Here is a 25,000-nt window from a genome sequence, read left to right on the forward strand (position 1 = left end):
CCTCCATCCTTCCGGGACCTCCTGGGAAGCACTGCACCCCTCTTCTCCGGAACTCAGTCTGGGGCTGACAGTGGCGACCTTGAGGATGACCTTGACACCCGCCTTCCCTCCTTGCATGTCTCACTCTCCTCACCCCCTCATCCCTGGTTCCTGGCATCATCTCCCAAATAAACTGCCTGCCCCCAAGCCCTTCTCTTTGGCTCCGCTTTTGGGATTTGGACAGAGCTTCACCACTTCCCAGCTGGGGAGCAGGATGGAAGATTCCACTTCCCTCTTCTACAAAATGGGAACATGACTATCTCACGGGCTGATTATGGGAGTTGAATGAGATCGCCTGTGCTGAAGTGGGTGGTGAACCGTGTGAGGTGATCTCAAAGCTATTATTTGTTACTATTTCTAGTTTGGTGGCAGCATGGGTCCTTCCTCCATCCTTCCTTCATTGCTCTTTCATCTAAAAACAGAAGAGGAAAGCCCCACCCTCATCTCATTTCCTAGGGGCTCCGTATTCCCAGGCGCAGGTGAACATCCTTGGGGAGGGATGGATGCTAAGGGGTGGACACGGTCCCTCCCCTTCCCCTCCTCCCCCAAATGACATCAGTGTTTATCTCTGGGCTTCTCTAAAGACAGCTGGCCGAGAGCACGCTGCGTGGAGACACTGGGGTGGCCGGGTCTTTCCAGCCTAGCCTGCGTTGGTGCTGTCTCTGTGCCGGGGTGTCACAGGCTGGGCTTGGTGCTTGTGCAGGGAGCCTGGGGAGGGGCCGGATGGGAATGCCTTGTCTTGTAACTGTGAAGTGTCTTGTTTGACTAACTGATGGTGATGTGATAACCATACTAGGGATTTCGGGAAGAAGAGAAGATAAAAGACACAGAGGAGCAGGCCTGCCATGAGCAGGGCCCCACCACAGCCAGAGAAACTCCAGACCAATGTCGGCAAGAAAAAGAGACCATAGAGGACCTTGTGTTGGAGCTTGTTGTTGGCTATCGAGGCAGAGGCTGTAGGAATAACGTTGATTATTTAAATGATGGTGATGATATAATTTATTACACGGCATTCGTTGATATTCTGCACAGTGTTGCTAGAGGAACTTAGAGGTTTTATCAGGAACATAATGATGATGTTCTGTGCCTCGCTATAAATCAGCACCCCAAATTTATCAACAGAGTGGCAACTGGCCAAGGAGGCGATTCAGTAGACATGTCAGTTACAGCTCCTTCTATCCCCAGCTGGGATGCAATGAACAAGCTGACCTTATCTACACGAAGATGCTACCATTAGCAAAGGGAGTGCATTCAGTCAGTTTCCGTGCTACTGGTAAATTCTTGCTGTCTATGGAACTAGACCCAGAACATACTATTGCCACTTGGAGATGGTAGGAAGGTGCCGAGATTGCCAGCAGAGCTGGTCACCACCAATGCATTTTTGTGACAGAATGCCCACCAGATTCAGATTCCCAATCTGTCTCTGTGGCGATAAAACTTGCGAAGTTCTGGACACTGGCAGGAGGAATTCTTCTTAGCAAAAAAGGCCTACTGAGCACCCTGGAGGATGCCCAGATGCAGACGATACTTGCTGTTACATTTGGTGCAGTGTGTCTCTTAAAATGTGTGTGATAGTGTAAAAACAAACAAACAAACAAACAAACAAACAAACCCTTGGCTGGCAGGCAAAGTCCAGAGTGCTGGGAGGGAGGTCAGAAGGGCCAGGACAGGGGTGCAGGGATGGAGCTGCTCACAGACGGAGAGACATGAAGGGAAAAGACAGTGCGCAGGATGGGGTGTCGGGTGGGCAGGGGTCTGAGGGGCTTCTTCAGGTTGGCTCGGGCTTTGGCTTAATTCTGAGAGTTCTTCCGGGGGGAAGGGGCAGAGTGGGTGGGTGGGACAGTCAGAAAAGCTGCCGTCTATACACACTTTGTCAGCACCCCTACCAGATCAGTCCGCAAGAAGCAGATACACAAGAAGCTGAATGCTGCTGAGAGTCCCCTGAAGAAGCAGACAGGTCCCCAGTGCGGTATCAATGGTGCTGGCTGTGCGGCAGGTGCTGTGGACCGAAGCTGGGAAGTGGGTGTCACTCTTCATTCACAGAGCTGTTGTCCAGAGCAGCCCACAGGGGTGCATGGTGGATGGATGGATGGATGGATGGATGGTGGTGGAGTTGGTGAGATGGGACAGTGAGAGGACAGAGCATGCTGAATGGGTCAGTCAGGAATGGCAGCAAGCGGTCCTCCCCATCACGGTCCCACCTTCTGTGCCCTCTGCCCACAGTGGCACCTCCTCCGTCCCAGCTGCCCAGGCCAGAAGGCTGGGCCTTGGCTCTCCTCCTCCCTCCCTCCCTTCCACGTGAGCCAGACACGAAGCCCTATATGTTCTTAGTCTGTTCTGTCTCTACCACTAGTATCTTGGCCCAGCTTCTCATCAGCTCTTCCCTAAACTGTTGAAATGGTTTCCTACTTTGTCGGTCTCCCTGCCCTGGCTCTTCTCCCTCTGCCCATTAGCTTCCCATCCCAGAGCCATCCTGCTAGAATCTCAGAATGGCCTCATATCTTCCATTGGGTTCCTTTGTCCAAAACCAGAAAATAAGAACCTGGGATGACTTTCTAATGCAACATGGCAAGGCTGAAGGACACATCCCAGGATTCCCTTTCTTGCATTTTTCCCATTGGGCTGGGTTACAGGAAGACTCTTGGGAGATTTGAGAGATGGAAGGGATGCCGCAGCCATTCTGCAGCACAGAGGCATTGTTGCTGATCAGCTGATTCACCTTGTTGGCATGAAGCAGGAGCTGGACCTGCCATTGTTCCACCGTTCCATGGAGCCTCCTTCAGCTTCTCTGACTCCTGGGCCAGGTACATGTGGGTTTAGCAGAAATACTTTGCACCACCCTAAACCGTTGCTACCCAGCTGGAAGCCTCAGACATCCTCAATGCCTTCTCTGTCCAGCACTGCCAAACATTATCCATCTTTTTCTCCAACATCTCTTGAACCCACTGTCCCCTTTTATATTCTTACTGACTCAGGTCCCTCAGGAAGCCATCTGACATCCACTAGTCTTTCTATGCCATTTGTTCACTCACTCAGCACTTATTAAACATATATCAGGTATCATTCCAGACACTGAAAACAGGTCTAACCTTAACCTTCGCCCTTCCCTCCTTATTCTAAGTGGTGCATAAAGAGTGACCAAAGAGGTGTTGGAAATAAAGCCTGCAGAACAGAGCCTATATCTTAGTAGGAAGGGGAGACAGATAATTGATGAAATAAATAAGCAGGAGGCGGGACTTCCAGCTATGTCTGAGTGATGAGGTCGGCAAATCCTCTTTCCAAAATGCAACTATTAATCTGGACAAAATGGACAAAACAACCATCTCCATACTCTGAAACTGACCAAAGGCATGCAGCAATCTGAAAAGCGATTATGCTTGAAAAACGGCCATATTTTAGGTAAGAACAGTGACGGTCTGTAGTGTTCTTGCCAGCAGGTGCTTCTCTCCCATTTTCCCCAGCTCAGTCCTCACTGAGGTTCTGCCAGGGTGAGGCACACCATGGGGACCAGCAACTTTGCTGACAAAGCCAAAAGCAGTCCATTCAATTTTGAGCAGTGGGTCACGTCCACACCCAGAGGCATAGTCAGCAGAACAGACAATCTTGGCAGTAGGTGAACGGAAAGAACTAATGCTGTGTCTGAGTTTGTAGTCTTTGTTGGGGCAAACATACTCCTGGATTAGGCTGTATGCAAGTGCAGTGGAGACCAGAGAGAGCTTGGGGTACCCAAACATTCCTGCCACCCCTAAGGCTGTGGGCATATGCAGAGGTCGTATGGAGGGTCCAGCAGAAAGTAAAAGTCAGGGAAAACTTGAAAACAACCTGAACTTTGATAGCACTTCCCTACCCACACAGATATATTGGCAGAGAATGGAAGCTCTACTGGCTCAACACAACATCTGTCCAACCACCGGCTGATCACTGAATTACACAGACACAGGGGTGGCCCATAGGAAGCCAGGCTTAGAAGTAAAAGGAAGAATAAAGCACAAATATAACCAGAGATATTACTGGCTGCACACTGTCGGGGAGACAGATTTAACAGATTTATTCCAGGCAAGTTACCAAACAATTGAACAACAATATTATTTAGGTGAGTAAATCAGAATCCAATTCCCACAATATGTTATCTAAAAAAGTGATGAGATATATTAAGGAAAAGAAAAGTGTGACCCATACTCAGGAGAAGTCAGTAAAAACTCTCCGAATAGTCCCAGATTTTTTTTTGTATTTAGCAGACAACCACTTAAAAGAAAACTATGTAAATACATTTAAAGAACTAAAGGAAACATGCTTAAAGAATTAAAGGGATGCGTGATAATAATGAATCAACACTTAGAGAATCTCAATAAATTAGAAAGTAAAGGGCCAGATAGAAATTCTCGAGTGGGAAGTCCAATAACTGAAATGAAAAATTCACTAGAGGGGCTCAACAGAAGATCTGAGATGGCAGAAGAAAGAATACATGAACTTCAGGATAGAGCTATAGAAATTACCCACCTTAAAGAACAGAGAGAAACAGAACAGAACAACTGAAGGAAAAAGAACAGACTCTCAGAGAATATATGTGTAATGTAGGACCTAGTAGACACAAAGGAGGGAAACAGAAAAATTATTTTAAAAAATAGTGGCCAACAACTTCTCAAATCTGATGAAAAATACCATTTTTCATATGTAACAAACTTAAAAATTCCCGAGCAGATACACACTACTTTTGAGTCCAACTATTGAAAGACAAAGAGAAAATCAGGAAAGCAGCAAGAGAAAAGCGACTCATCACATGAAGGGGGTGGGGGGCATCAATATGATTGACAGCTGACTTCTCATCTGAAACAATGGAGGCCGGAAGTAGAAGGCCATATTCAAAGTGCTGAAAGAAAAATAAAAACCATTAACAAAGAATTTTGTATCCAAAGAGCTATCCTATGAAAATGAAGGCAAAATAAAGACATTCCCAGATAAACAGAGTCTAAGAAAATTCCTTGCTGGCAGACCTGTCTCATAAGAAATGCTAAAGGAAGTTCTTCAGGCTGGAAGGACGTGACATTAGGCAGTAACCAGAATCCACAGGAAGAGATGAAGTACACAGGAAATCATAAATATGTGGATTAATATGAAAGACTCCATAAATATATATTTTTCTAATTTCTTCCCTTAAGATCTTTTAAAGATATATGTGTGTATAAAGCAATAATTGTGACAGCGTATTTGGGGGCTTAGAATACATAGATGTAATAGATACATGAGAATAATAAGACAAAAGAGGAGAGAAAAAAACAGAACTACCTTGGAGCAAAGTTTCTATATTTTACTGGAATTAAAATTAATCTGAAGTAGATTAAGGTAAAATGCATATTATAGTCCCCAGAGCAAATGCTAAGAAGATGACACAAAAATATAGTTTAAAAAATCAGTAAAAAATTAAATGGTATACTAGAAAATATCTATCTAGCACAAAGAAGATGGTAAAGGAGGAAGAGAGGAGCAAAAATAGAGGAGACATACAGAAAACAAACTACAAAAAGGAAATTGTAAACCCCATATCAATAATTACATTAAATGTGAGTGGTCTAAGTACCCCCATTCAAAAGGCAAAGACTGTCATCATGAATTAGCAAGATCTAATTATATTCATGAGACACGTTGTAGATTTGTGACACAAACTGGCTGAAAGGAAAAGGATGGAAAAAGATAAGCCATGCAACAGTAACCATGAGATAGGTGGAATTGGCCATGTTAACATAAGATAAAATAGATTTGAAGAAAAGAGACATTACAACAAAGAGGAACATTTTACCATGATAAAAGGGTGAATACATCAGGAAGCTATGACCATTATGAGCATATACAAACTTAACAAGAGAGCCTCAGAATACATAACGCAAAAACTAACAGCAGACAACTGAGTGAGAAGAGTTGATTCCCTGCCCCAAACTCAATAAATGATAGAGCAATTAGACAGAACACCAGCAATGATATAGAAGGCTTGGGCAACACTTAGCAAACTTGTCCTAGTTGATATGTATAAGACACTCATCATAATGACAGCAGAATATATGTTATTTTAGTGTCCATATGGGACATTCAGGATATGCCCTAAAATAATAAACCAACTGGCAAGTGGATAAACAAAATGCACATCCATACAATGAAGTATTATTCAGCTAAAAAGGAGCAACTACTGATACAAGAATATGAATGAACCTCAGAAACCTTATGCTAAATGAAAGAAGCCTGATGCAAAAGACCACATAGTATATGATTCCAGAAAAGGCAATTTATAGAGACAGAAGGCAGATCAATGGCTTCTCAGGCTGGGGTGGGTGGGAGTGAGGATTAATTGCAAGTGGTCAGGAGGGAACTTTTCCAGGTGATAGAAATGTTCAAATCTAGATGATGGTGATTGTTGTATACCTCTATAAATTTACCAAAAATCATTTAGTTGTACACTTGGAATGAGTGAATTTTATCCTACGTAATCTACATCTCCATAAACCATTAAAATACCTAAATATATGACATAGAAACGAATGCTATGAAGAAAAACAAAGCAGGGAAGAACCATAGGAATGCCAGGATGAGACTGCAGTTTGTGCAGTCATTGGCATGACTTGCCAAATACTTTCAAGCCTCGCTTCTAGGCACGTGGTTGGGCTGTACATCCTGGTCCCCTTGTGGGTAGTTGGGGCAGTGAGTTGTGAGTGGAGTATGACATGTGTGACTTCATTGGTGACATGAGACCCTTCTAGAGCTCGATCTCTCCCTTTGCTATCTGGCCTGGCCACCAGCACCACATGAGATCATGGTCATTCTATTAGCCTGGGTCTTTGAGTCACTAGGATAGCAGGTGACCTGTGACCCGTTACTGTGTAACCTATTCCACTGTGACACAGACAGGTGGTCAGTGAAAGCCTCACTAGAAGGTGACACTTGGGCAATAGTCTGGAAGAGGTGAGTGTGTGAGACATGTGGCTATCTGAGAAGGGTGCTCTGGAGAGAGGGGGCAGAGCACATGCAAAGACCTGGAATGTCTGATGAACAGCAAGAAGGCTGGTGTTGCTGGTGCCAAGCAAGTGGGGTACATAGGGGACGATGTGATGGGTACTGTTGGGTGGGTAGAAGAGTGACACAGGAATCCATTGAGGTGTGTTGAGTGAATAACAGATCTAATCTAATTTAGGTTTAAGAGTCCTGCTTCAGTTGCAATACTGAGAAGAGATGAATGGGCCATGGGTAGAATCAGGAAGACCAGTGAGGGGGCCCTTGTAAGAATCCAGTTGAGACACATTCTGCTGTACCTCAGAAATTGACACAATATTGTAAACTGACTCTACTTCAATAAAAAAATCAAGTAATTACTTATAGCTTGTGTCATTTGTAATAAATATAATTTTCTTCTTTTTTTCTAGTTTCCAAGTTTTTTGACATGACCATATGTTACCTTTAAAATAAGGAAAGTGCTATTTAAAAACTGGAGCTCGTCAAAATTATCTTTGAAACTATTAACATGCAATGTTATATTATCAGTTCGATTGTCTTAAAAAATAAAAGAATCCAGTTGAAAGCTGACTTCATACCCTGTCACTACACCATTCTTCCTATGAACAATTCTTATTGGTCCTATGCTTACAATTTTCAATAGCTCCCTATTGCTCATGAGAACGAGTCCAAATTTCTCAACATGACATCAACCTACCTCTCCTCTTACACAATCCCCCACTCCCCTTCCTGTGACTTCAGCTCCCCTGTCTCTGAGTCTCCTGTTCTTCCGGGACATACTCTTGCCTCCCCACCTGGATTCTCATGGTCTCCTCACATCTGTGCAATCACAGCAGGAAGAAGAGAGGGTATGCTCTTGAGAAAGGACAAGTAAGCAAAGCCACAGAGTTGGGAATGCCCAGTAAAGGGCTGTGGTGGAGGATACCCATGACAAGCTGGCCCCTGGCCTTGGTCCTGAAGGCCAGGAACTGGGGACCTGTAGGAAGGGCTGGATTCCGAGCTGCCTTCTGCTTCTCTTTGGACTCTCTGGCCTCGTATGGACAGAGACTACTGTCTTTCTCCTCATGGTGATTCAGACGTCCAGTGGCTAATCATGGTTGGGGCTGTCCAGGAGGGTCAGCTAGCAAGGAGAATCCACCGGTCCTTGAGAGAGAATCAGGCAGCCCAGTGAACAGAAGCTTTGGTAGCTGGGAGCAAAGAGGCCACAGCTGATCTGCACAGGCAAGACAGTGGCACAGGAAAAGCTCACAAGTGGTGGAGCCAAGGGTGGTACTCATGGCCGGGTAAGCGTTTTAGCATGCCCCCTCCTCCACTGCCATCCCAGTGAGAGACCAAGACCTGTAGAGGCTGGCCTCTGGCTTTCTGCTACGTGGCATGTCCTTGATTTGGCAAAATTACGGGCAAAGTGAATAAGTGAGCTCAAGTTAACTCCAAAGAATCTTCTGTTTGCCCCAATTCCTTAAACATTTCAGTTAAAATCAAGTTCAAGTTCCCCAATAATCACCTCCAGAATGTATGGGGAGAGAAAGAGAAAAAAAGGAAATGAGGGAGGGTCAGAGAAAGAGAAAGAGATAGACAGAAAGAAACAGAAACAATACACAATCAAGAATTCAAGATGTTTTATGTAAAACTCATGGTAACCATTATGTGTGTGTGTGTGTGTGTGTGTGTATTTTTATATATATATAATATATAGCATCAGCTAGCATTTTATCTGAAAGAACCACACTTCAGAGGAAATGACAGTATTTCTTCAATGAATATGCCATTAAACTTCATTTTGTTAAATAAAAAAAAAAAAAAAAAAGAAAGACAGAAACAGAGACAGGGAGCAGAGACAGAGGGCTGACTGAGAGAGATCAAGGATGGGGCGGGGAACGCTTCCCCTGTGCTGGCTGACTCTCCTGTCTTCTCCAAGGCATGTCATAAAATGGCATTGCTGCTCCTTTTTTTTTTTTTAAACAAAGCTGCCAAGCTATTTGTGGTTAGATAACAATTTAAAAATTAATTCAATCTAAGGGAATAAAGTACCGATGTGTGTTATGCTGTGGATGAACCTCAGAAACGACATTCCAAGTCAAGAAGCCAGACACGAAAGGACACATGTTGTATCTGGAATTTGTAAGTCTATAGAGATAGAAAGGCTCCCAGGGGTCAGGGAGGTAGGGGGCGATGCTTCATGGTATGGGATTTTTCTGGAAGGTAATGAAAATTTTTTGGGGGGGTAGGTAATTAGGTTTTTATTTATTTATTTATCTTTAATGGAGGTGCTGGGGATTGAACCCAGGACCTTGAGCATGCTAGGCATGCGCTCTACCACTGAGCTATACCCTCCCCCCAAAAATGTTTTGGAACTAGAGAGAGTTGGTAGTTGTGGGACATCTTGAAGGCTGTTTTTCAGGCAGGCATAGACCAGCTCCCAAGTTCAGGGGCAAGGGCTGTGCCATCAGTGCACCACTGAACTAACTGTTCACTTGAAAAGGGTTCATTCTATGTGAATTTCACTGCAATAAAAAGCTAATTCAATCAAAGTCTTTAAATTCCGGTATTTCACGCACATTTGTCCTTTTCTCAAAGGATTAGCATCTGTACTCTGAAGCCGGGGAAGATCTGCTCCACCGTGGAAATCTGGTGGCTGCAACCTTCCACAAAAGTAAGTGACTTTTCCTTTCAACTCAGATGATGCTATAAACCCAGCTGAGAGGAAAATTATCCGGAGATTTTACAGATTCCCCCCACAATGCATTAGGACTGAACAGAGTTAAAGGTTAATCTCAGCTGCTCCCCACCCCCTGCTGCAGAAACGGAGCTCCAGAGAGGTTAAACGTGCGAGAAGGGTCCCACAGCACGTGTCCAGCCAAGTCGATCCTGGTGACCTGGCTTTAAGAACACAGAGATTGTTCTCTATGCGGACACCCGCGCAGACGAGCTCAAAGGCTGCCTGCAGCCTGAGGTCTCCCCGCACGTGGTCTGGTGGCCCCTGGGCCTGGCTGCACGCTAGGCTCACCTGGGACCTGAAAATATGCTGATGTCTGGGACCCACCCCACACCAATTACGCCTGGATCTCCAGTACTCAGAAATGCCTGGGGATTTTTTTTAAAAGCTCCTGCATGATTCTAATTTACAGCCAGGTTGAGGACCACCCACTGTATTTCACCCACTAGTATCTGGGATTTCAATCATCACCTGAAGGCGCCCAGGTCTCCAGAGAAACAAGATGTCCCTGCACAACCCCTCAGCCAGCACCTGCATGACCACGCAGAGGGCTGTCACACTTTGTCTACCTCCTGGGCACGTCACCGAGGGCTGCTGAACATCCTCATTGTTTCTGAATTAACTGCTTGCCAGGGATTGTTTCCAGGAAAGATACAGGGAAGCCTCCGGATGCTCAGCCTTTCCCCTTAGTGAACTTGCCTTTTACACCCGCGGTCTGTGGGCACAGTGGTCTTTACAGACTCTGAATGTCATCAGGGCCCTGCGCCGCTGCAGTCAGGGACCCCAACAACTGCGGTCATGCTGAAGGCCGTTTCTCAGGCAGACATGGACCAGCTCCCAAGCTCAGGGGCGAGGGCTGTGCCATCAGTCAGTGCCCGGGTCCTGACCACAGACACCCCTAGGTGCTCTCAGCCCACAAGACCAGGACGGCTCCTTTGGGTGCCTCAGGTGACCCCATCCCCCAAGCTAGAAGCCAAGAGCAAAGGTAATCATACTCCACAGAGAACAAAACAAAATTCTTACCGAAATATCTGGCTGCAAACGTTCTTCTTTTGCTGGAAGCTGTCGGCAGCATAATGAGGCTGGCAGTCTATGTGCAAATTTCTTATATATCCTTTTTATAAAGAACCAACCACATCCTCAGGCAGACAGGCTAATTCCTGTTTTCCAGTAACAGATCAGCATCTATAGAAAAGAAGTATATTTAGAATGCCCTTTATCTGGTGTTTTCTTGGATTTTCAACAAGAAGCCTTGCTGTGAGCAATTAGTCCCTTAAATGCAAGTGTACCCAGGGATTTCGGAATGGCCTTGGGCAAGTCACGGACCTCTGGGTATCAGTTCCTCGAGTCTGTAAAACGGAACAATAATGAGCCACCCATCAGAGTGAATGGAGGGTCAATGAGACGGTGGGTGAAGAAGGCAACCCCCCGACCCCCGATATCAGATGCTACATTTGATCTTTTCAATCAGCTGGCCTGGATTTGCAAAGTTAGCCTTGTTTTCCAGAGCCTTGAAGACAGACAGAAACGATAACCTGCAAACGTGCAGCATGACCTCCAGGAATTCCAGGCCCCTCAGCTGATGTGTATGGCAGTCCTCTAAGTGGAGAGATGGGCGATATGGACCCCACCCCCAGGTGGAGGAAGAAAGTCCCAGCAACACCCCAGGCAGACCCTCACCCTGGTACACTGGCGGCGAACAGTGCAGCTTCTCATTCTATTTCTGGAACTTCAGCATCATTATCGCATAATTGACAGTTGTGGAAAGTGGAAAAGAAAACTCCCAATTAGGAAACAGCCCAGTGACGCTGATGCAGCCATCAACAGCATTGACACGGCGGTCCTGGCAATCTAAGGGAAAGGCAGCTCCAAGGGGGTGGCATTGTCCCATTTAAATACATACAGAGTTTACAGAGGCAGAGAAGCAACTCCTGGGGAGACACCCAACAGAATGTTCTTCCAACCACCCTTCTTGTCTCCTTTGCTCCCCTGTCTCTGCCCTGTTGAACCTGGATCGTGTTTGTGATGATAGAACCAGTCACTGTTCAGCACATAAAACAAGCACAGCCGGCACTCACTGTGGGTGTGTCCCTTCCACCCCGGGTACTGGGTACCGGGGCTGCTGGACAGCGCTCAGCAGGAGGTGCTCGGGCAGGGGCATCCCGCTCCCGGCCTTGGCGACCCCAGCACAGCTCCTGCTGCTGCTGTTCTGAGGGGACCACAGTACAGCGGAGGGGCCAAGCTGTGCTCTGCAGAGGGACCTGGGGCAGCTGAGGGCAGAAGCTGGCAGGTGAGGGTGACACTGCTAGAGGAGAACACCAAAGCCCCAACCAGAGATGCCAGCATGCCCTCGGGCCCAAGCGAATGGTGGTTTGGCTTGCCAAAGGGAAGCCGGGACAAAGTGTGGAGTGAGAAGAGAGATGGAGCCTGAAGGACGGAAGCAGCGAAGGATCAGAGCCAAGGAGCTAGGGGAGCAACAAGCCCGAGAACTGGGACAGACCTCAGAGACCCTTAGGGACAGGGTGACATCCGTCTGTATCCTCTAAGCACGTGAGACTAGCAGGGTGATGGGGGGGGGTGGTGTGAGAGGCAGAAGCCCACCTCATGATCTAATGCAGTAGGGGCTTCAGAATTAAAAACTCTGGGTCCGTGTCCAGGTTTTTTTCTTTTTCTAGTAGTGTAAATCTGGACATGCAGCTGAAATAGGGTTACCAGATTTAGCAAATAAAAATACGGAATGTCCAGTTATATTTTCAGTGTAAGTGTGTTACAAATATTTCATGGCCCATAGCATCTACTATAAAGGTATTCATTGTTGATATTCATTGTTGCTAGCTGATCTGAAATTCAGATTTAACTGGGTGTTCTGTATTTTATTTGGCAACTTTATACCTTCTGAGTATCCATTTTCTCTTTGGTCAAAAGAAGATAATCAGGTAAAAGTCTTTCCATTGCTGGAAACAAAAAAGACAATTAAAATTGGCTTAAAATATAAGGGGGGATTATTTTAGCTTCTTTGGTGGGAAAGTCCTCATGATGTGGACTTCAGGCATGGCTAGATCCAGCAGCTTGACAATGTCAACAAGGGGGTTTTTTTTCCCCCCAATTCTCTTGTTTGCTTCCTAGGATGTCTGCTTCATCTTCAATGAGATTGCTTTATTATTAAAAAATGCTGGACACCAGCTTCAGAAGCTAATATTTCCTCTATGTTCAGAAGGAAGAAAAAAACATATCTCCTAGTGTCTCTCTCAGGAGTGCTGGTAAGCTTTCCCTCTCTACTTTCCCAAACATCTCTTTCCTCATGGCCTTGACGGGGCAACCAATCCATTCCTGAAACAATCTTGGTGGTTGGGGAATGAGATGTGCTGATTGGCTAAAGCAACCCAGTCTCATCCCAGGAGCTGGGTGCAGTTGGCTTCCACAAGGCACCTTGGCTGGTACAGAAAAGGGGTAGATGCTAAAATAGATACCAGGTCACTATGATCCAGGGGAGGCGAGGAGGACTCCAAAAATGCAATGCCCACTGCAAGTTGCTTGAAGGGTAAGATAAACGAGGCTGACCCCCAGGGGTGTGTGTGTGTGTGTGTGTGTGTGTGTGTGTGTGTGTAATATTAGTTCTTCCCCTTGGACATGTTGATGGCTCTTTCTTTCCCAGCCCCTACCCATCTCCTGGTCAGGGCTATGCCCCAGTCTCAGCTCTGCTATCACAGAACAAAGGGGTCTCCCTGGGAGACAGTGAGCGGGGCCTCTGTCCTGTCTGTGCCATGTGCCCTGAGCAGGTCCCTGACCCCCACTGCCCATCGACATCACAGGGGTGTGAGTACGTGTGTCTGTGAGTGCTGAGGGCAGGATCATACCAGGAGGGCTCTGGATGAAGTGACCTTCGCTGACCTCAGCCTGCAGCGGGGATGACAAGGCCCTAGGGCGCAGGTATCTGCTTTGGGGAAAACATGGGTAGAAGGGCAGGAATGGTGGGCTCCGCTCTCCAGCTGGGGGAGGGCCACCTCAGGGCCGAGGGGCAGGAGAAGGGCTCCCAATCACCCACCCCAGCCCTGCCCTTGCCTGCCCCTCATCCACCTTTCTGGGCAGTAGCAGGCCACAGCCCCGCTAAACTCAGCACAGTAGGGGCGCAGCACCCAGGCCTGCCAGGCAGCACCGCGCAGGGCAGTCGTGCAGAGCGAACTGGGGAATGACTCAGCCAGGAGCAGCTCTGGTCGGCATGGCAAATGGGCTCACCATGGGGATGGGTGCGGGGAACACCAGGTCTTCCTGGACTCAGGCCAGTGTGCCTTGTCCGTGGGCACCACCCCACCCACAGGCTTTATTAATAATGACAGCTGGCACTTAGCAGGCACCAACTGGGGACCAAACACATTAACCCGACAGCACCCAGAGGTGACTACTACAGTGGAATTGTGAGTCACCCCAAGTCACACGGTTTAACATGGAGCAGGTGGGGGGATTCAAACCCAGATTGCTCTGAGTTCACTGACACCCATTTTCCAAGCTCGGACAAATGGCCCGGGTCCTGGGTCCTGGGCTGGCCCAGCTACACGTTCGCCCTATGGTTCCTCATTCATCCGCCACAGGGCCCCTGGCTGCCAGTGTGTGTGAGCACGGGGCAGAGAGCACCCCATCACCGGGTGGGCATTGAGCCCAGGCAGGCAAGGGTGGTCCAGGCTTCCAGGAAAGTTGCCTGGGTGTTGCCCCTCCGGGGTCTGCTCACCTGGTATCGGGGAGTCGGACACCTCCTTTTCCGCTGCCCAGAGCCTGCCTGGGGATCCCTTCTCAGGGCACTGCCTGGAGGGAGCGCTGGGGCTCCCTTCCCCCTCTTCTCACCCCGCGGCGGCCCCGGGGAGGCCTTGGCCCTGCCTCCGGCCCCCATGTGACCAGCGGGCAGGGGAGGCGGGCAGGACCAGGAGGAAGCTGCCCAGGCCGAACATCACCAGTCAGATCCATGCTTCCTGGCTCCTTGGTGCCTCTGGGGATGGTGCGCTGATGGCCCGCGAAGAGGCTGCAGCTGCCCTGGCTCGGAAACTGTTTCCCGGGTGAGGCTGACCTCTGCCAGGAAGGGCTGGGGCAGGGCGGCTCACGGTCGCGGGCCTGGGATTTGACTTGGTGCAGAGCGCCCCCTGGCGGGCACCAGCAGACACCGCCTCCCACGGCCCTGGACTCCTGCCTCCCTCTCAGTCCATCCCCGTGTCCCTCAGCCGCCAGCACCAATTCGCCCCATACTCACCTGTAGCCTCACCTTCCCTGGGGCCATGAGAGGCTCGCAGGGTGTGCGGGATTCCTGAGGTTTCCTATACTGTCTTCCTCCGTACTGTCTTCCTCCAAGCAGCCGAATTCCGCGCAGCTGAGCCAGTCCTGTCCTAAGTACGGGGAGGAAGTTGGGGCTGGAGAAGTCATTAGCGGGGGAGGAGCCCTCAGGTTGCAGAGGGAGGAGCTGAGCCACTCTCCAAGATTCCAGCATCGCCCAAATCTCCTCACTCTGTGGAATGGGAAACAGGTCAGAAGGGCTCAGAGCATTTCCCAAGGTGGCAGGCTGGGCCTGGGTAGTTGCTGGCACAGGTAAGGAGGCACACGTCCTACTGCAAGCCCAGAGCTCAGGGCTCCTAAGGAGCAAGGTGTAGTGTCCTGCCCTTGGACCTTCCTACCGAGGACTCGGAAAGCAGCAGACTAGGTCTTCTCTGCGCTTGCGCGGAGGAGGGCTACTCCTCTGTGCAGGGTGCTGGCGGAGGCGGTGGAGTCGACCAAAGTCGAGTTAGAGTCTGGCCGTGGACACTTCTTAGCTGGGTCACCGGGCAAGTTACACTATCTCTCTGCACCCCATTCCTCATCTGTAAAATGGGGATAATAATACTGCCGACTCCGGGCTCTGTTGTGAGGATCGAGTGAGGCAAGTCCTGCAAAGAGCCCAGCTAAGTTCTCAGAGCTAGTCTTCACCGCCACGATGCAGCGGCACTTCATAAAGGCCCAGGAAGGGCTCTTTCCCTCCCCCTTCCTCCATCAGCAGCAGCGGTGCTAACCGGGCAGTGCTTAGTTCTCAAACTGAGATTTCTGCAAAATTGAGTAAGTTCTGCATTTTAATTTAACGCGATAAATTAAAAAGTAAGCTCTATGTAGAAGGTGAGATGACTGCCATAGAATCAAACAGCCCCAGGTGATTTTAATGCTGGAGGTTCATGTTTGTATTTAAAATCAAATTGACAGCAGGTGGCAGAAAACGTGCCTGTCAGTGTTTTAGCACGTTGGACCCTGGTGATGTGGGTCTTTGGGGGAGCCAGCAGCCAGATTGTGGCTGCCTCTTGGGAAAATTTTCTGGGACCTCCCCGGTTACCAGGTTGGAACCCACAGTTTTCACCAAGAATTGGTTACCACCAGTGAGCCTACTGGCTTCTGCGGAGTTAGGGTCCTGTGTAAGGACTTGGGAGCCCCCAGATATCAGGGTGGCCACACAGTAATCCTCTGGAGGCCGCTGCTCAATGAGCCATTGAACCCCAGCAGTCACAAATTCAGCCAGAACCACTCCATAGATTACCTTTAATTGAGAGTTCTTAGGGGACTTTGTTTGCTTTTACCTAGCAACGCTGTTTTGTTTTTGTATTTGTTATAAGTTATAAGCTTTGGAAGGCCACCTATTGTTTTATGTGTGTAAATATTGATATTGATGCTGGAGCCCAGGGATTGTTTCCTGCCTTCTTTTAAACAGGACTTCCCATTATTGGGTAAAAGAAACAGTAATGTGGGTACTGAGCAATCATGACTGTAATTGGCAACTATGGCCACAAGATGGCACTCTCCGCACACCGCTTCTGGCATTACTGGCTTTTCCAGCAGCGCACTGCCTCCAGTCTGAGGAGGCCCTTCCAGGGATGAGGGGCTCTTTTGGTCCCAGGGGGTTCAGGGGAGCCTCCTGCATAGCACCCATGGGAAGCACATATTTCTTGAGGATTCAGGGCTGGAAATAGGATGAGGCAAATGAGGCATCCAAGGTGCAAATTTTAAGTAGGCAGTGAGGGCCTCACTTGCCTTGTTGCCGTCCAGGTCGTGGGGCGTGGCCCCTACGACTTTAGGAGAGGAGGATGCTTGAATCAGCTCTCTGGTCAGGTAGGGCCCTTCTAGCTGGGGCACTCAGGCCCCTTGTCTCCCCCAGAGGGTCCAGCCAGGATGAACAGCTGTACTTTCTGGGAGAAATGGACAAGGCGCTGCCCCCTCCCCAATCCCACCTGGAGTCAGAGGCAAGTGTGAGGGTGCAGGCCAGCCACGGAGAGGCCAGCGGGGTGTGGCGGCCACCCTGGAGGCCCCCTCCTGCCTGCAGCTTGGGCTTGTCTGGCTCCCACTGAGACAGCGGGGAGCAGCTGTGCTCCAACAGAGGCACAGAGGTCCTGCACCTGCGGCAGGTGTGTGTCCGCCGGGGGCCTGGGTCCTTGGTGGGCCAGCAGTGTGGCCCCTGGGAGCAGGGTGAGGAGAGCTGATCCATGAAGAAGGCATGGCATGCCAGGTGAACAGGGGATTGAAGAAATCAGCAAACATTTCGGTAAGTCTGAATTGTCATTATGTAGAAAAGAAATGAGTCATGAATTAATGTGGGGGGCGTGAAGGACGGGGTGGAACTAAAATCGCATGTGACACAGTAACCAATGCTGAACACAGTCACGTGATGGCAAGGTTGGGGCAAATCAGAGCACTCAGACGCCTGGGTACCGGGGCTCTGGTTTTAGATGAGCTCCATCCAGTACAGAGCCAGTGCGAGCCACCTTGCAAATTAAAACCTTTTCTAGCAGCCACCTTGAAAAAAGAAGCTGGGGAAATTAGCTGAATAATATGTTTCATTTAATGCAATATATGCAAAATTTTATCATTACAACATTTAATCAACATAAATATTATTACTGTAATATTTTATATTCTTTTTTATACTGTCTCCCAAAATCTGGTGTGTTGTTTACATTTATTGCACATCTCAAAGTGGATGGTAAACTTCCATTGGAAATATTTTATCTTATATTGAGGTTTCACAAAATTTAGAGTTGAAAGAGATGATTCACCTACCCAAATTGTTCCAAACATCTGTAAAAGCTTTTTAATAACTGTGTTGTGTAGCAGTTTTAAAATGTAAATTAAAATCAGTTAAAATGAAATGGAATGGTTTGGTTGATCCCATTTTAAATGCTTAGTGGCCACAAGAGGCTAGCAGCCCTACTGTGTTGCACAATGTAGCACTTAACTTTTTAAAGTCAAGCATGCAGGTTAAAATTTTAAGAGTAACAAGTAATGAATAGAAGTAGGATGTATAATTTTCAAACCAGTAGAGGGAGATAAAAGGAAAAAAAAAGATTTCTTAATAAATTCAAGAAGAGGAAGAAAGGAAGGAAAAAACCTTAAAAGCAAAAATCATGACAAATGGAAACACCAAAGAAGAAAGTAAAAAATAGGTATAAATATACCAGTAGAATCATGGTAAATGTAAGCAGATTAAGCTCACATATTTAAAGACAGATTGCACATACTAACTACTATATATAAGATAGATAAATAACAAGTTTCTTCAGTATAGCACAGGGAACTCTATTCAATATCTTGTAGTAACCTATCATGAAAACAAATATATGTATGCTGTACACCAGAAACTGACGCAACATTGTAAACTGACTGTAATTCAATTAAAAACAAAACTCGAAAAAGAAGAGATATTTAGGTTTGATTTAAAAACTCAAGGTTTGCCTAGAGAGATACCTAAAACACAAGAACTGAGAAATATCGAAAATGATACACCAGTCAAATAGGAGCTAAAAGAAAACTTTGTAGTAATATTAATATGAGATCAGATAAAGGAAAAGGCTTTATTGAGGGGAAAGATTGTTTTTACAAGATGATAAAAGGAGCAATTCACAGAGATACAAAAGTCTTGAACCTATACACACCCAAACAACAAAGCCTGAAAGGAAGAAGACAAGCAAACGCAGACCTATGACATAATGAGGAGAATTGGACAAATTCATGACCTTCGTGGCAATGTTGTGATGATACTCTCAGAAGCTGACAGAACTAGCAGAACAATAAGAAATTCATCAAGAAGTACTAGTAAGCAATAAGCAAGCTTGATACAATAGATACACAGAGAAGTCTTTGATCGTGTGATGTTTATAGAAATTGAGCACGCATCATTTCACAAAGGAAGGTTCAACAAATAAACACTAGAGAATCCACATTATTCAAAGTTCTCTAATTTCAACACAATAAAATTAGACATTAATGACAAAAAAGACAGGTAAAAATAAAAGTATTTCTGAACACTGAAAAACATCATGAATTTACGTCTCAAAGGAGTTATTGGAATTATGAAATATTTAGAATTGGACTCAACACAAACACCTTTGAAGACTTATAAACAACTAGTGTGATACTTTGAAGGAAGTTTAGGACATTAAATATGTACATTAGAAAACAAAAAAGCTGCAAATTATCTCAGCATCAACTAAAGACATTAAGGAAAAGATAACATGTGACGACAGGTTTCTTTTCTTTCCAAGTTCAGCTTTGAAGCGGGTTGGAGAAATGGGTTCTCCATGCTCTATGCGATCTCTAACTGCTGGGGGTCTCCGGGGCTCAGGCCTGTGCTCTTTCTCTGTTGCACATTCTCTACAATTCTCTTACTTATTTCTACAGTTTGAAAATATCACTTGATGAGTCCCAAATTGATGGCTGCAGACGGGGCCTCACCTCTAAGCTGCAGGCTTCCTTTTCTGACTGCCCCCTTGCCCTCACTGGTTGACATCTCAAACTTAACATGTCTAAAACTGGTGCCCCAACCTGTCCCAAGCTTGCTCCTCCTCTCTGTGTCCGTAAATGTTACTGCTTTAAGCAGAAAGAGCTTATTTGTTTTTAACTGAAGTCCAGTCAGTTTATAATGTTGTGTCAATTTCTGGTGTACAGCATAATGTTTCAGTCATACACGTACATATATACATTCATTTTCATATTCTTTTTCATTATTGGTTACTACAAGCTATTGAATAGAATTCCCTGTACTATACAGCATAAACTTGCTGTTTATCTATTTTATATATTAGTATCTGCAAATTTCAAACCTCCAATTTATCCCTTCCCACTCCTTTCCCTCCCAGTAACCATAAGTTTGTTTTCTATGCCTAAGAGTCTGTTTCTGTTTTGGAAATAAGTTCATATGTTTGTTTGTTTTTTTGTTTTTTGTTTTTTGTTGTTTGGGTTTTTTTTTTTTAAGATTCTGCATATAAGTGATATCATATGGTATTTTTCTTTCTAAAAGAGGTCATTCTGGATTTTACTTTCTGACCCACTCCATGAGTAAGCCTTACAGTGACTTCGTTTCCAAAGTACATTCAAATCCATCCTTTTCTCTGCATCCCCACTACTATCCTCCTAGGCAGGCCACCACCATTTCCCGTCTGGCCTTTAAAAGGAGCTTCCTTACTGGCTTCCATACATGCCCCACTATCCCTGGGCCATTCTCCACACAGCAGTAAAAGTAGATTGGAGCATGCCATTTCTCTGCTTAAAAGATTTTACAATTAACATGCTTCTCATTATGCAAGTCTCAAGTCCAAATTCCCCTCCAGATCTTAGAAGGGCTCCCTGAGGGGTCCTTGCCTATTTCTCTACTTCATCTTGTCCCCACTTCCCACACATCTTGCCAGCATTATGCTCTGGGCATACTGGTCACTTAACTCCTTTTTGGCCCCAGGGCCTTTGCACCTGCCACCTCCTCTTTTTGAAATTCTCCCCACATGCTCTCTCAATAAACACTTTTACTTTGTTGGATGAGCAATACATACTAACCTGTTAACATAGGGATTTTTAAAAATCTTTATTTCATAGCTGAGGCCCAGAGAGGTTGGGTATATTTTTCAAGGCATTTTTGACCAAAAGGTCATAAGCCAACTGGTTCCAGCAAAATGTTCTGGCTGGACCACTGGGGGCCACATGCATGGTCCTCCAGGCATTACTGTATCCAGGGAAGAGAATCATTTCATTTGATGGGCCTTGATCATGTATCCATCTCACTGCCGAGGGATAAGATTGGCTCCAACCAACCTCCCTGGAGTGAGAATGCATGGAGAGTCTCCTCAAAGTGACTGTATCTGTAACAGCCCCAGACAGAAACCATTCAAGGTGGTTAAACAGACAAATGGATAAACTATGGCCCATCCAGGCCATGGAGTCCTACTCAGCAATAAAAAGGGATGAACAATTGATATTCACAACAACCTAGATGGATCTCAAGGGTATTGTGCTGAGAGAAAGAAGCCAATCTCAAAAGGTCATATACTGTATGATTCTATTTATATAACATTCTGAAAGTGACAGGATTATATACATGGAAAAAAGCTTAGTGGTTGCCAGAGGTTAGGGAATCAAGAGGGCAGGAGGTGGGTGTGATGAACTAAGTCTGTATCTTAAGGGTGGCTACAGAAATCCACACATGTGATGAAACATTACAGAATGATACACATTGTACAAACATCAGTTTCCTGGTTTTGACATTGTGCTACGTTTACTTGAGATGTAGTAATGGAGGGAACCTGAGGGAAAGGGTGCGTGGGACCTCTCTGTATCAGTTTTGCAACTTCCTGTGAATTTATTATTTGAAAAGAAAAAGTTTAAAACATAGAGTGCAAAATAGTGAATACTCACTAATACCAACTATATATATTCCTAATTTATTATGAATACACATAGAAAATTCTTCTTAGGATGTTAAACCTTTGCTGACATATAGTATCACCACATTTTTAAAGATTTCTCTAAAGATCAAAAGGCAAAATGTGTATGATAATTAATAAATAGAAAACATTTAATTAAACATTATTTGAACAAATTAAATTTTTATTATGATTTTTAAAGTATAAAATAAATATAACAAATAAACTTGGCAACCCTGGTGCTCATTTTCCATCTAGTAGTGGGCAGAGTCACACCTTGTTCATGGTATGTCCAGAACTACATGTATGCATTTAGGAGTCAGTGAATTGTGTAATTGTTTAATATTATAAAATATTTCCAAGCTACTATGTGGAATCATTGTGCCTGTTGCCCTGGTAAGTACCTTTGGGACTATGGATTTGAACTCGAAGTGATGCAAGAGAGTGAATGCTTGGCACTGTTGGGAAATGAGATTTTGTTATGGACTTCTGTTAGTATTTTATGTGGATGGATTTTACATTGGCTGCAATGAGGATTCTGGTTATAGTTAACGTCAAAGACTTACCATGTGCCAGGTACTGCGACGCCCTCTTGTTGTCCTGACAACAACCATCTGTGAAGAAGGGTGTTGCTAGGGACCCATTGTTCTGATGAGAAAGCTAAGCCTTAAAGAGCTGAAGCGACTTGCCCAAGGCCAGGCAGGACTCACAGCCGGGGCTGTGATCTCAGAGCAGGGGCTTGCAGTCAGGATGCTGTTTATCTGCCCTTGAACTTAACGTTATAAATCATGCATTTCCTCATGGTATTAAAAATAACATCTGAAATGGCACATTCATGACTATATTGTATGTTATTTTTAAATCTCCTGAAATTGAACACGTCCCACTGTTTCCAGCAGACAGAGTGCATTTTCACACAAAGATTTGCTTGTACATTTACTTATATCTCCACATCATTCCATTATTAAAAAAAAAACTTGAGGTAGATTTATTGAATATTGGGTCACCTCCTTAGGACAGATTCACAGAAGGGTAAGTCAAGTACTTTAAATTGGGGGTTTTCTAGAAGAAGAAGGCAATCTTTATGGGTCACAGTCACATCCACTGCATTTGGAACAATCATACCCGCATTTCATGGTTCTCTGGAAGCACGGAGAGGTACTTCCGCTGTAAGAAAACTGTCTGTAAATGTTCCCTCAGAACTTGAAGTGAACCTGGGGCTGAGGTTTGAGAATTCGAATGTGCTTCCTGGGCTGGTCCCTCAGTGGGTGTGAGCAGAAAGCAGAAGTGGCCTTGCCTCCCCGCCCCTTCCCCAGACGTCAGAATCAGGTCAGCTTCCACCACGGACGGCTCTGGTGCTGGCAGCTTCCCAGGGCCTCTGGGTGAGCCTGGCCCTGGGGGACCACAGCCTGTTTGGGCCACAGGACCCGGGGGGGAATCGGTGATGGGGAGGGGGCACCTCTCTTGTGGAGCAGGTCCTGCCACTGGGCCCCGCACATCCTCACAGCACCACAGGTCTCCAGGCTCCCGGATGCCTCAAGAGGCCCAGGGGGAGGGCCAGCAGCCCCTTTTTAGAGATGTGTGGGTCAAGGCTCTGAGGCGTGACCTGCCCCATCAGCCCTGCTGTTTCTCACCTTTTGTCTCCTCATCCTCCTCAAAGAGTCCCGAGTGTCCTTCTGATGAGCCGCACCGGCCGGGAACCTCGCTGGCCCTGGAGCATTGGGGGAGGAGGTGTTTCTTTTCCTCCTAATTTCTTCTTTGTTGTAATGGAGAGATAAGCAAGCCCTCGAGACAGCGGTGTGCTGGGAAATGTTTATCAACGGGCTCTCAAAAAATGCATGCATCCATTTATCTATCCATCTGTCTATCTGCCGAAGTTTATCACCAATTTTACTGATGTAAAGTATGTGTGGCACAAAATTTACAAATCATAAGAGAACATACAGTTTTCTTTTGCAAACCCCATATAGCCAATTGATTCTTCTAGAGTAGTTGTGTTACTTTTTGCCAAACTCTTGAATCCATAGTCAACCTATAGTCTTGATTTAACCATGATTGGACGAATGGAGTTGTGTCCTGATCCACAAGGCTTTACCGAGTCATTTATGGTCATTAAATCTGGGATGTAATCTATGGTTCCACTATTTTTCATCCTCATACCGACTATGTTCCTTAAACAGAAACCATTTTCAGCTTTAGCACTGACGTATGTCAGAGTGTTACTCCATTGTCAGCAGCCCGGGTGACTTTGTTGAACTGGATAATCATTTTCAGACACTGGAAAAATATTTCCTCAAGTTTTTTGTTTTATTTTGTTTTTGTGTTATGTACAATGCCTTGGCTATCAATCCAGCACAATTTAAATTTAATCTACATCACTAAAATTTTCTCCACTACTTTAATTAAGTCTAATCAACAAAACAATAATTTAAGCACGTGTTTGTAACATCTTCCAGTTTCCATGGTGTAAATTCTCCCACCATGGCCAATTTTAAAATACCAGCATGATGTCACTAAATGCAGTTTGGAGCTGTGCATTAGGACACTGTTACATAGCGTGTCCACCACACGGATGCACTGAGTCACCAGTGATTGCCAACAGCACAAGAGCAAGACATAACAAAATGAGTTGATTTTGATTGCTTACTACCTTTGTTTTAAATATTATTTGTTTATTGATATTTATATAAGTTATATAATTTGAATTTACAGTTTTAATAACACAGGAGTATTTTTCCTCTCTCTGAGTCAATCATGTTTCTTGGTTCTACAGTGAATATTAAGTTGGAAACCACAGTATTGTCAATGTTGTTTATTAGTTTTCTAGTTTTTAGAGTCAACTTATCGACAAAGCTTAGAGGAGACTTTTAGTTCGCGAACACAAATATTTCAAACCACGATGATATGAAAATAATAGTATGAGAAACAAAAATGGGGGAAGAGAGAGGAAAGAAGAATAACGAAGCTAACTGAGAATGACTAATCTTTGCCTTACAGAGCAGCAAATACTGTCTTAATTTAGTCCATATAGGACTGACCAAACTATTTAAAGTCAGAAAGGCAATTACTGGAAGGAATTATAAAAATGCAATGAACAAAGCTGGAAAGGTCACATTTAGAGGAATAAAGTAAAGATATAATTACAAATCAGGAAGGTGTATGGGAAAGGAATAAGAAAATAGTGTAGGCACTCTAACTTTCTTATTTTTCATGTCTTCAGGTGCAAAGTTAATCCTAAATTAGAAGGATTCAAGTTGTAATGGTAACCATTAGAAGATCTAAAAGCAATCGCTTTTAGTGATGATTTGGACCAAGGGGAAAACGATCATGGGAAAATGATCACGGGCAAAAGGGAAACCACTTTTTACATTTTTGTAAGCTGAATTTTACTTCCATGTTCAGGTGTAATTTTATAATTGAAAAAGAGAACCCATAAGTACTGTTAAAATAACAAAAACAGAACAAAACAACTTCTGCTTCCTCTTGCCTGGACCTGTCAACTTTGCAGTAATACTTTTTACAGGATAGTTTGAGTTCGACCACATGTGCAAACATCCTGAGA

General features: G+C 45.5%; 1 protein-coding gene across 7 annotated transcripts in view; it reads right to left on the reverse strand.

The window, feature by feature from the left end:
* ARHGAP22 (Rho GTPase activating protein 22) overlaps positions 1 to 14,751 on the reverse strand; it is a 179,315-nt gene extending 164,564 nt beyond the window's left edge. For 3 of the 7 annotated variants that reach the window (XR_004324047.1, XM_032491668.1, XM_032491669.1), the window contains exons 1-2: positions 14,481 to 14,745; positions 10,778 to 10,939 (exon numbers count right to left, since the gene is read on the reverse strand). Coding sequence is in view for 6 of the 7 variants with exons in the window: in XM_032491668.1 (XP_032347559.1) it covers positions 10,778 to 10,829 (52 nt within the window). In the remaining variant the exon portion in view is untranslated. Of the gene's footprint in view, positions 1 to 10,777; positions 10,940 to 14,480 lie in introns of all 7 variants that reach the window. The other 4 variants (XM_032491660.1, XM_032491663.1, XM_032491664.1 and 1 more) reach the window with 4 other exon arrangements.
* Between the last annotated feature and the right edge of the window lie 10,249 nt (positions 14,752 to 25,000).

The sequence above is a fragment of the Camelus ferus genome, chromosome 11 (assembly GCF_009834535.1).
Source record: "Camelus ferus isolate YT-003-E chromosome 11, BCGSAC_Cfer_1.0, whole genome shotgun sequence".
Lineage (NCBI taxonomy): Eukaryota > Metazoa > Chordata > Mammalia > Artiodactyla > Camelidae > Camelus > Camelus ferus.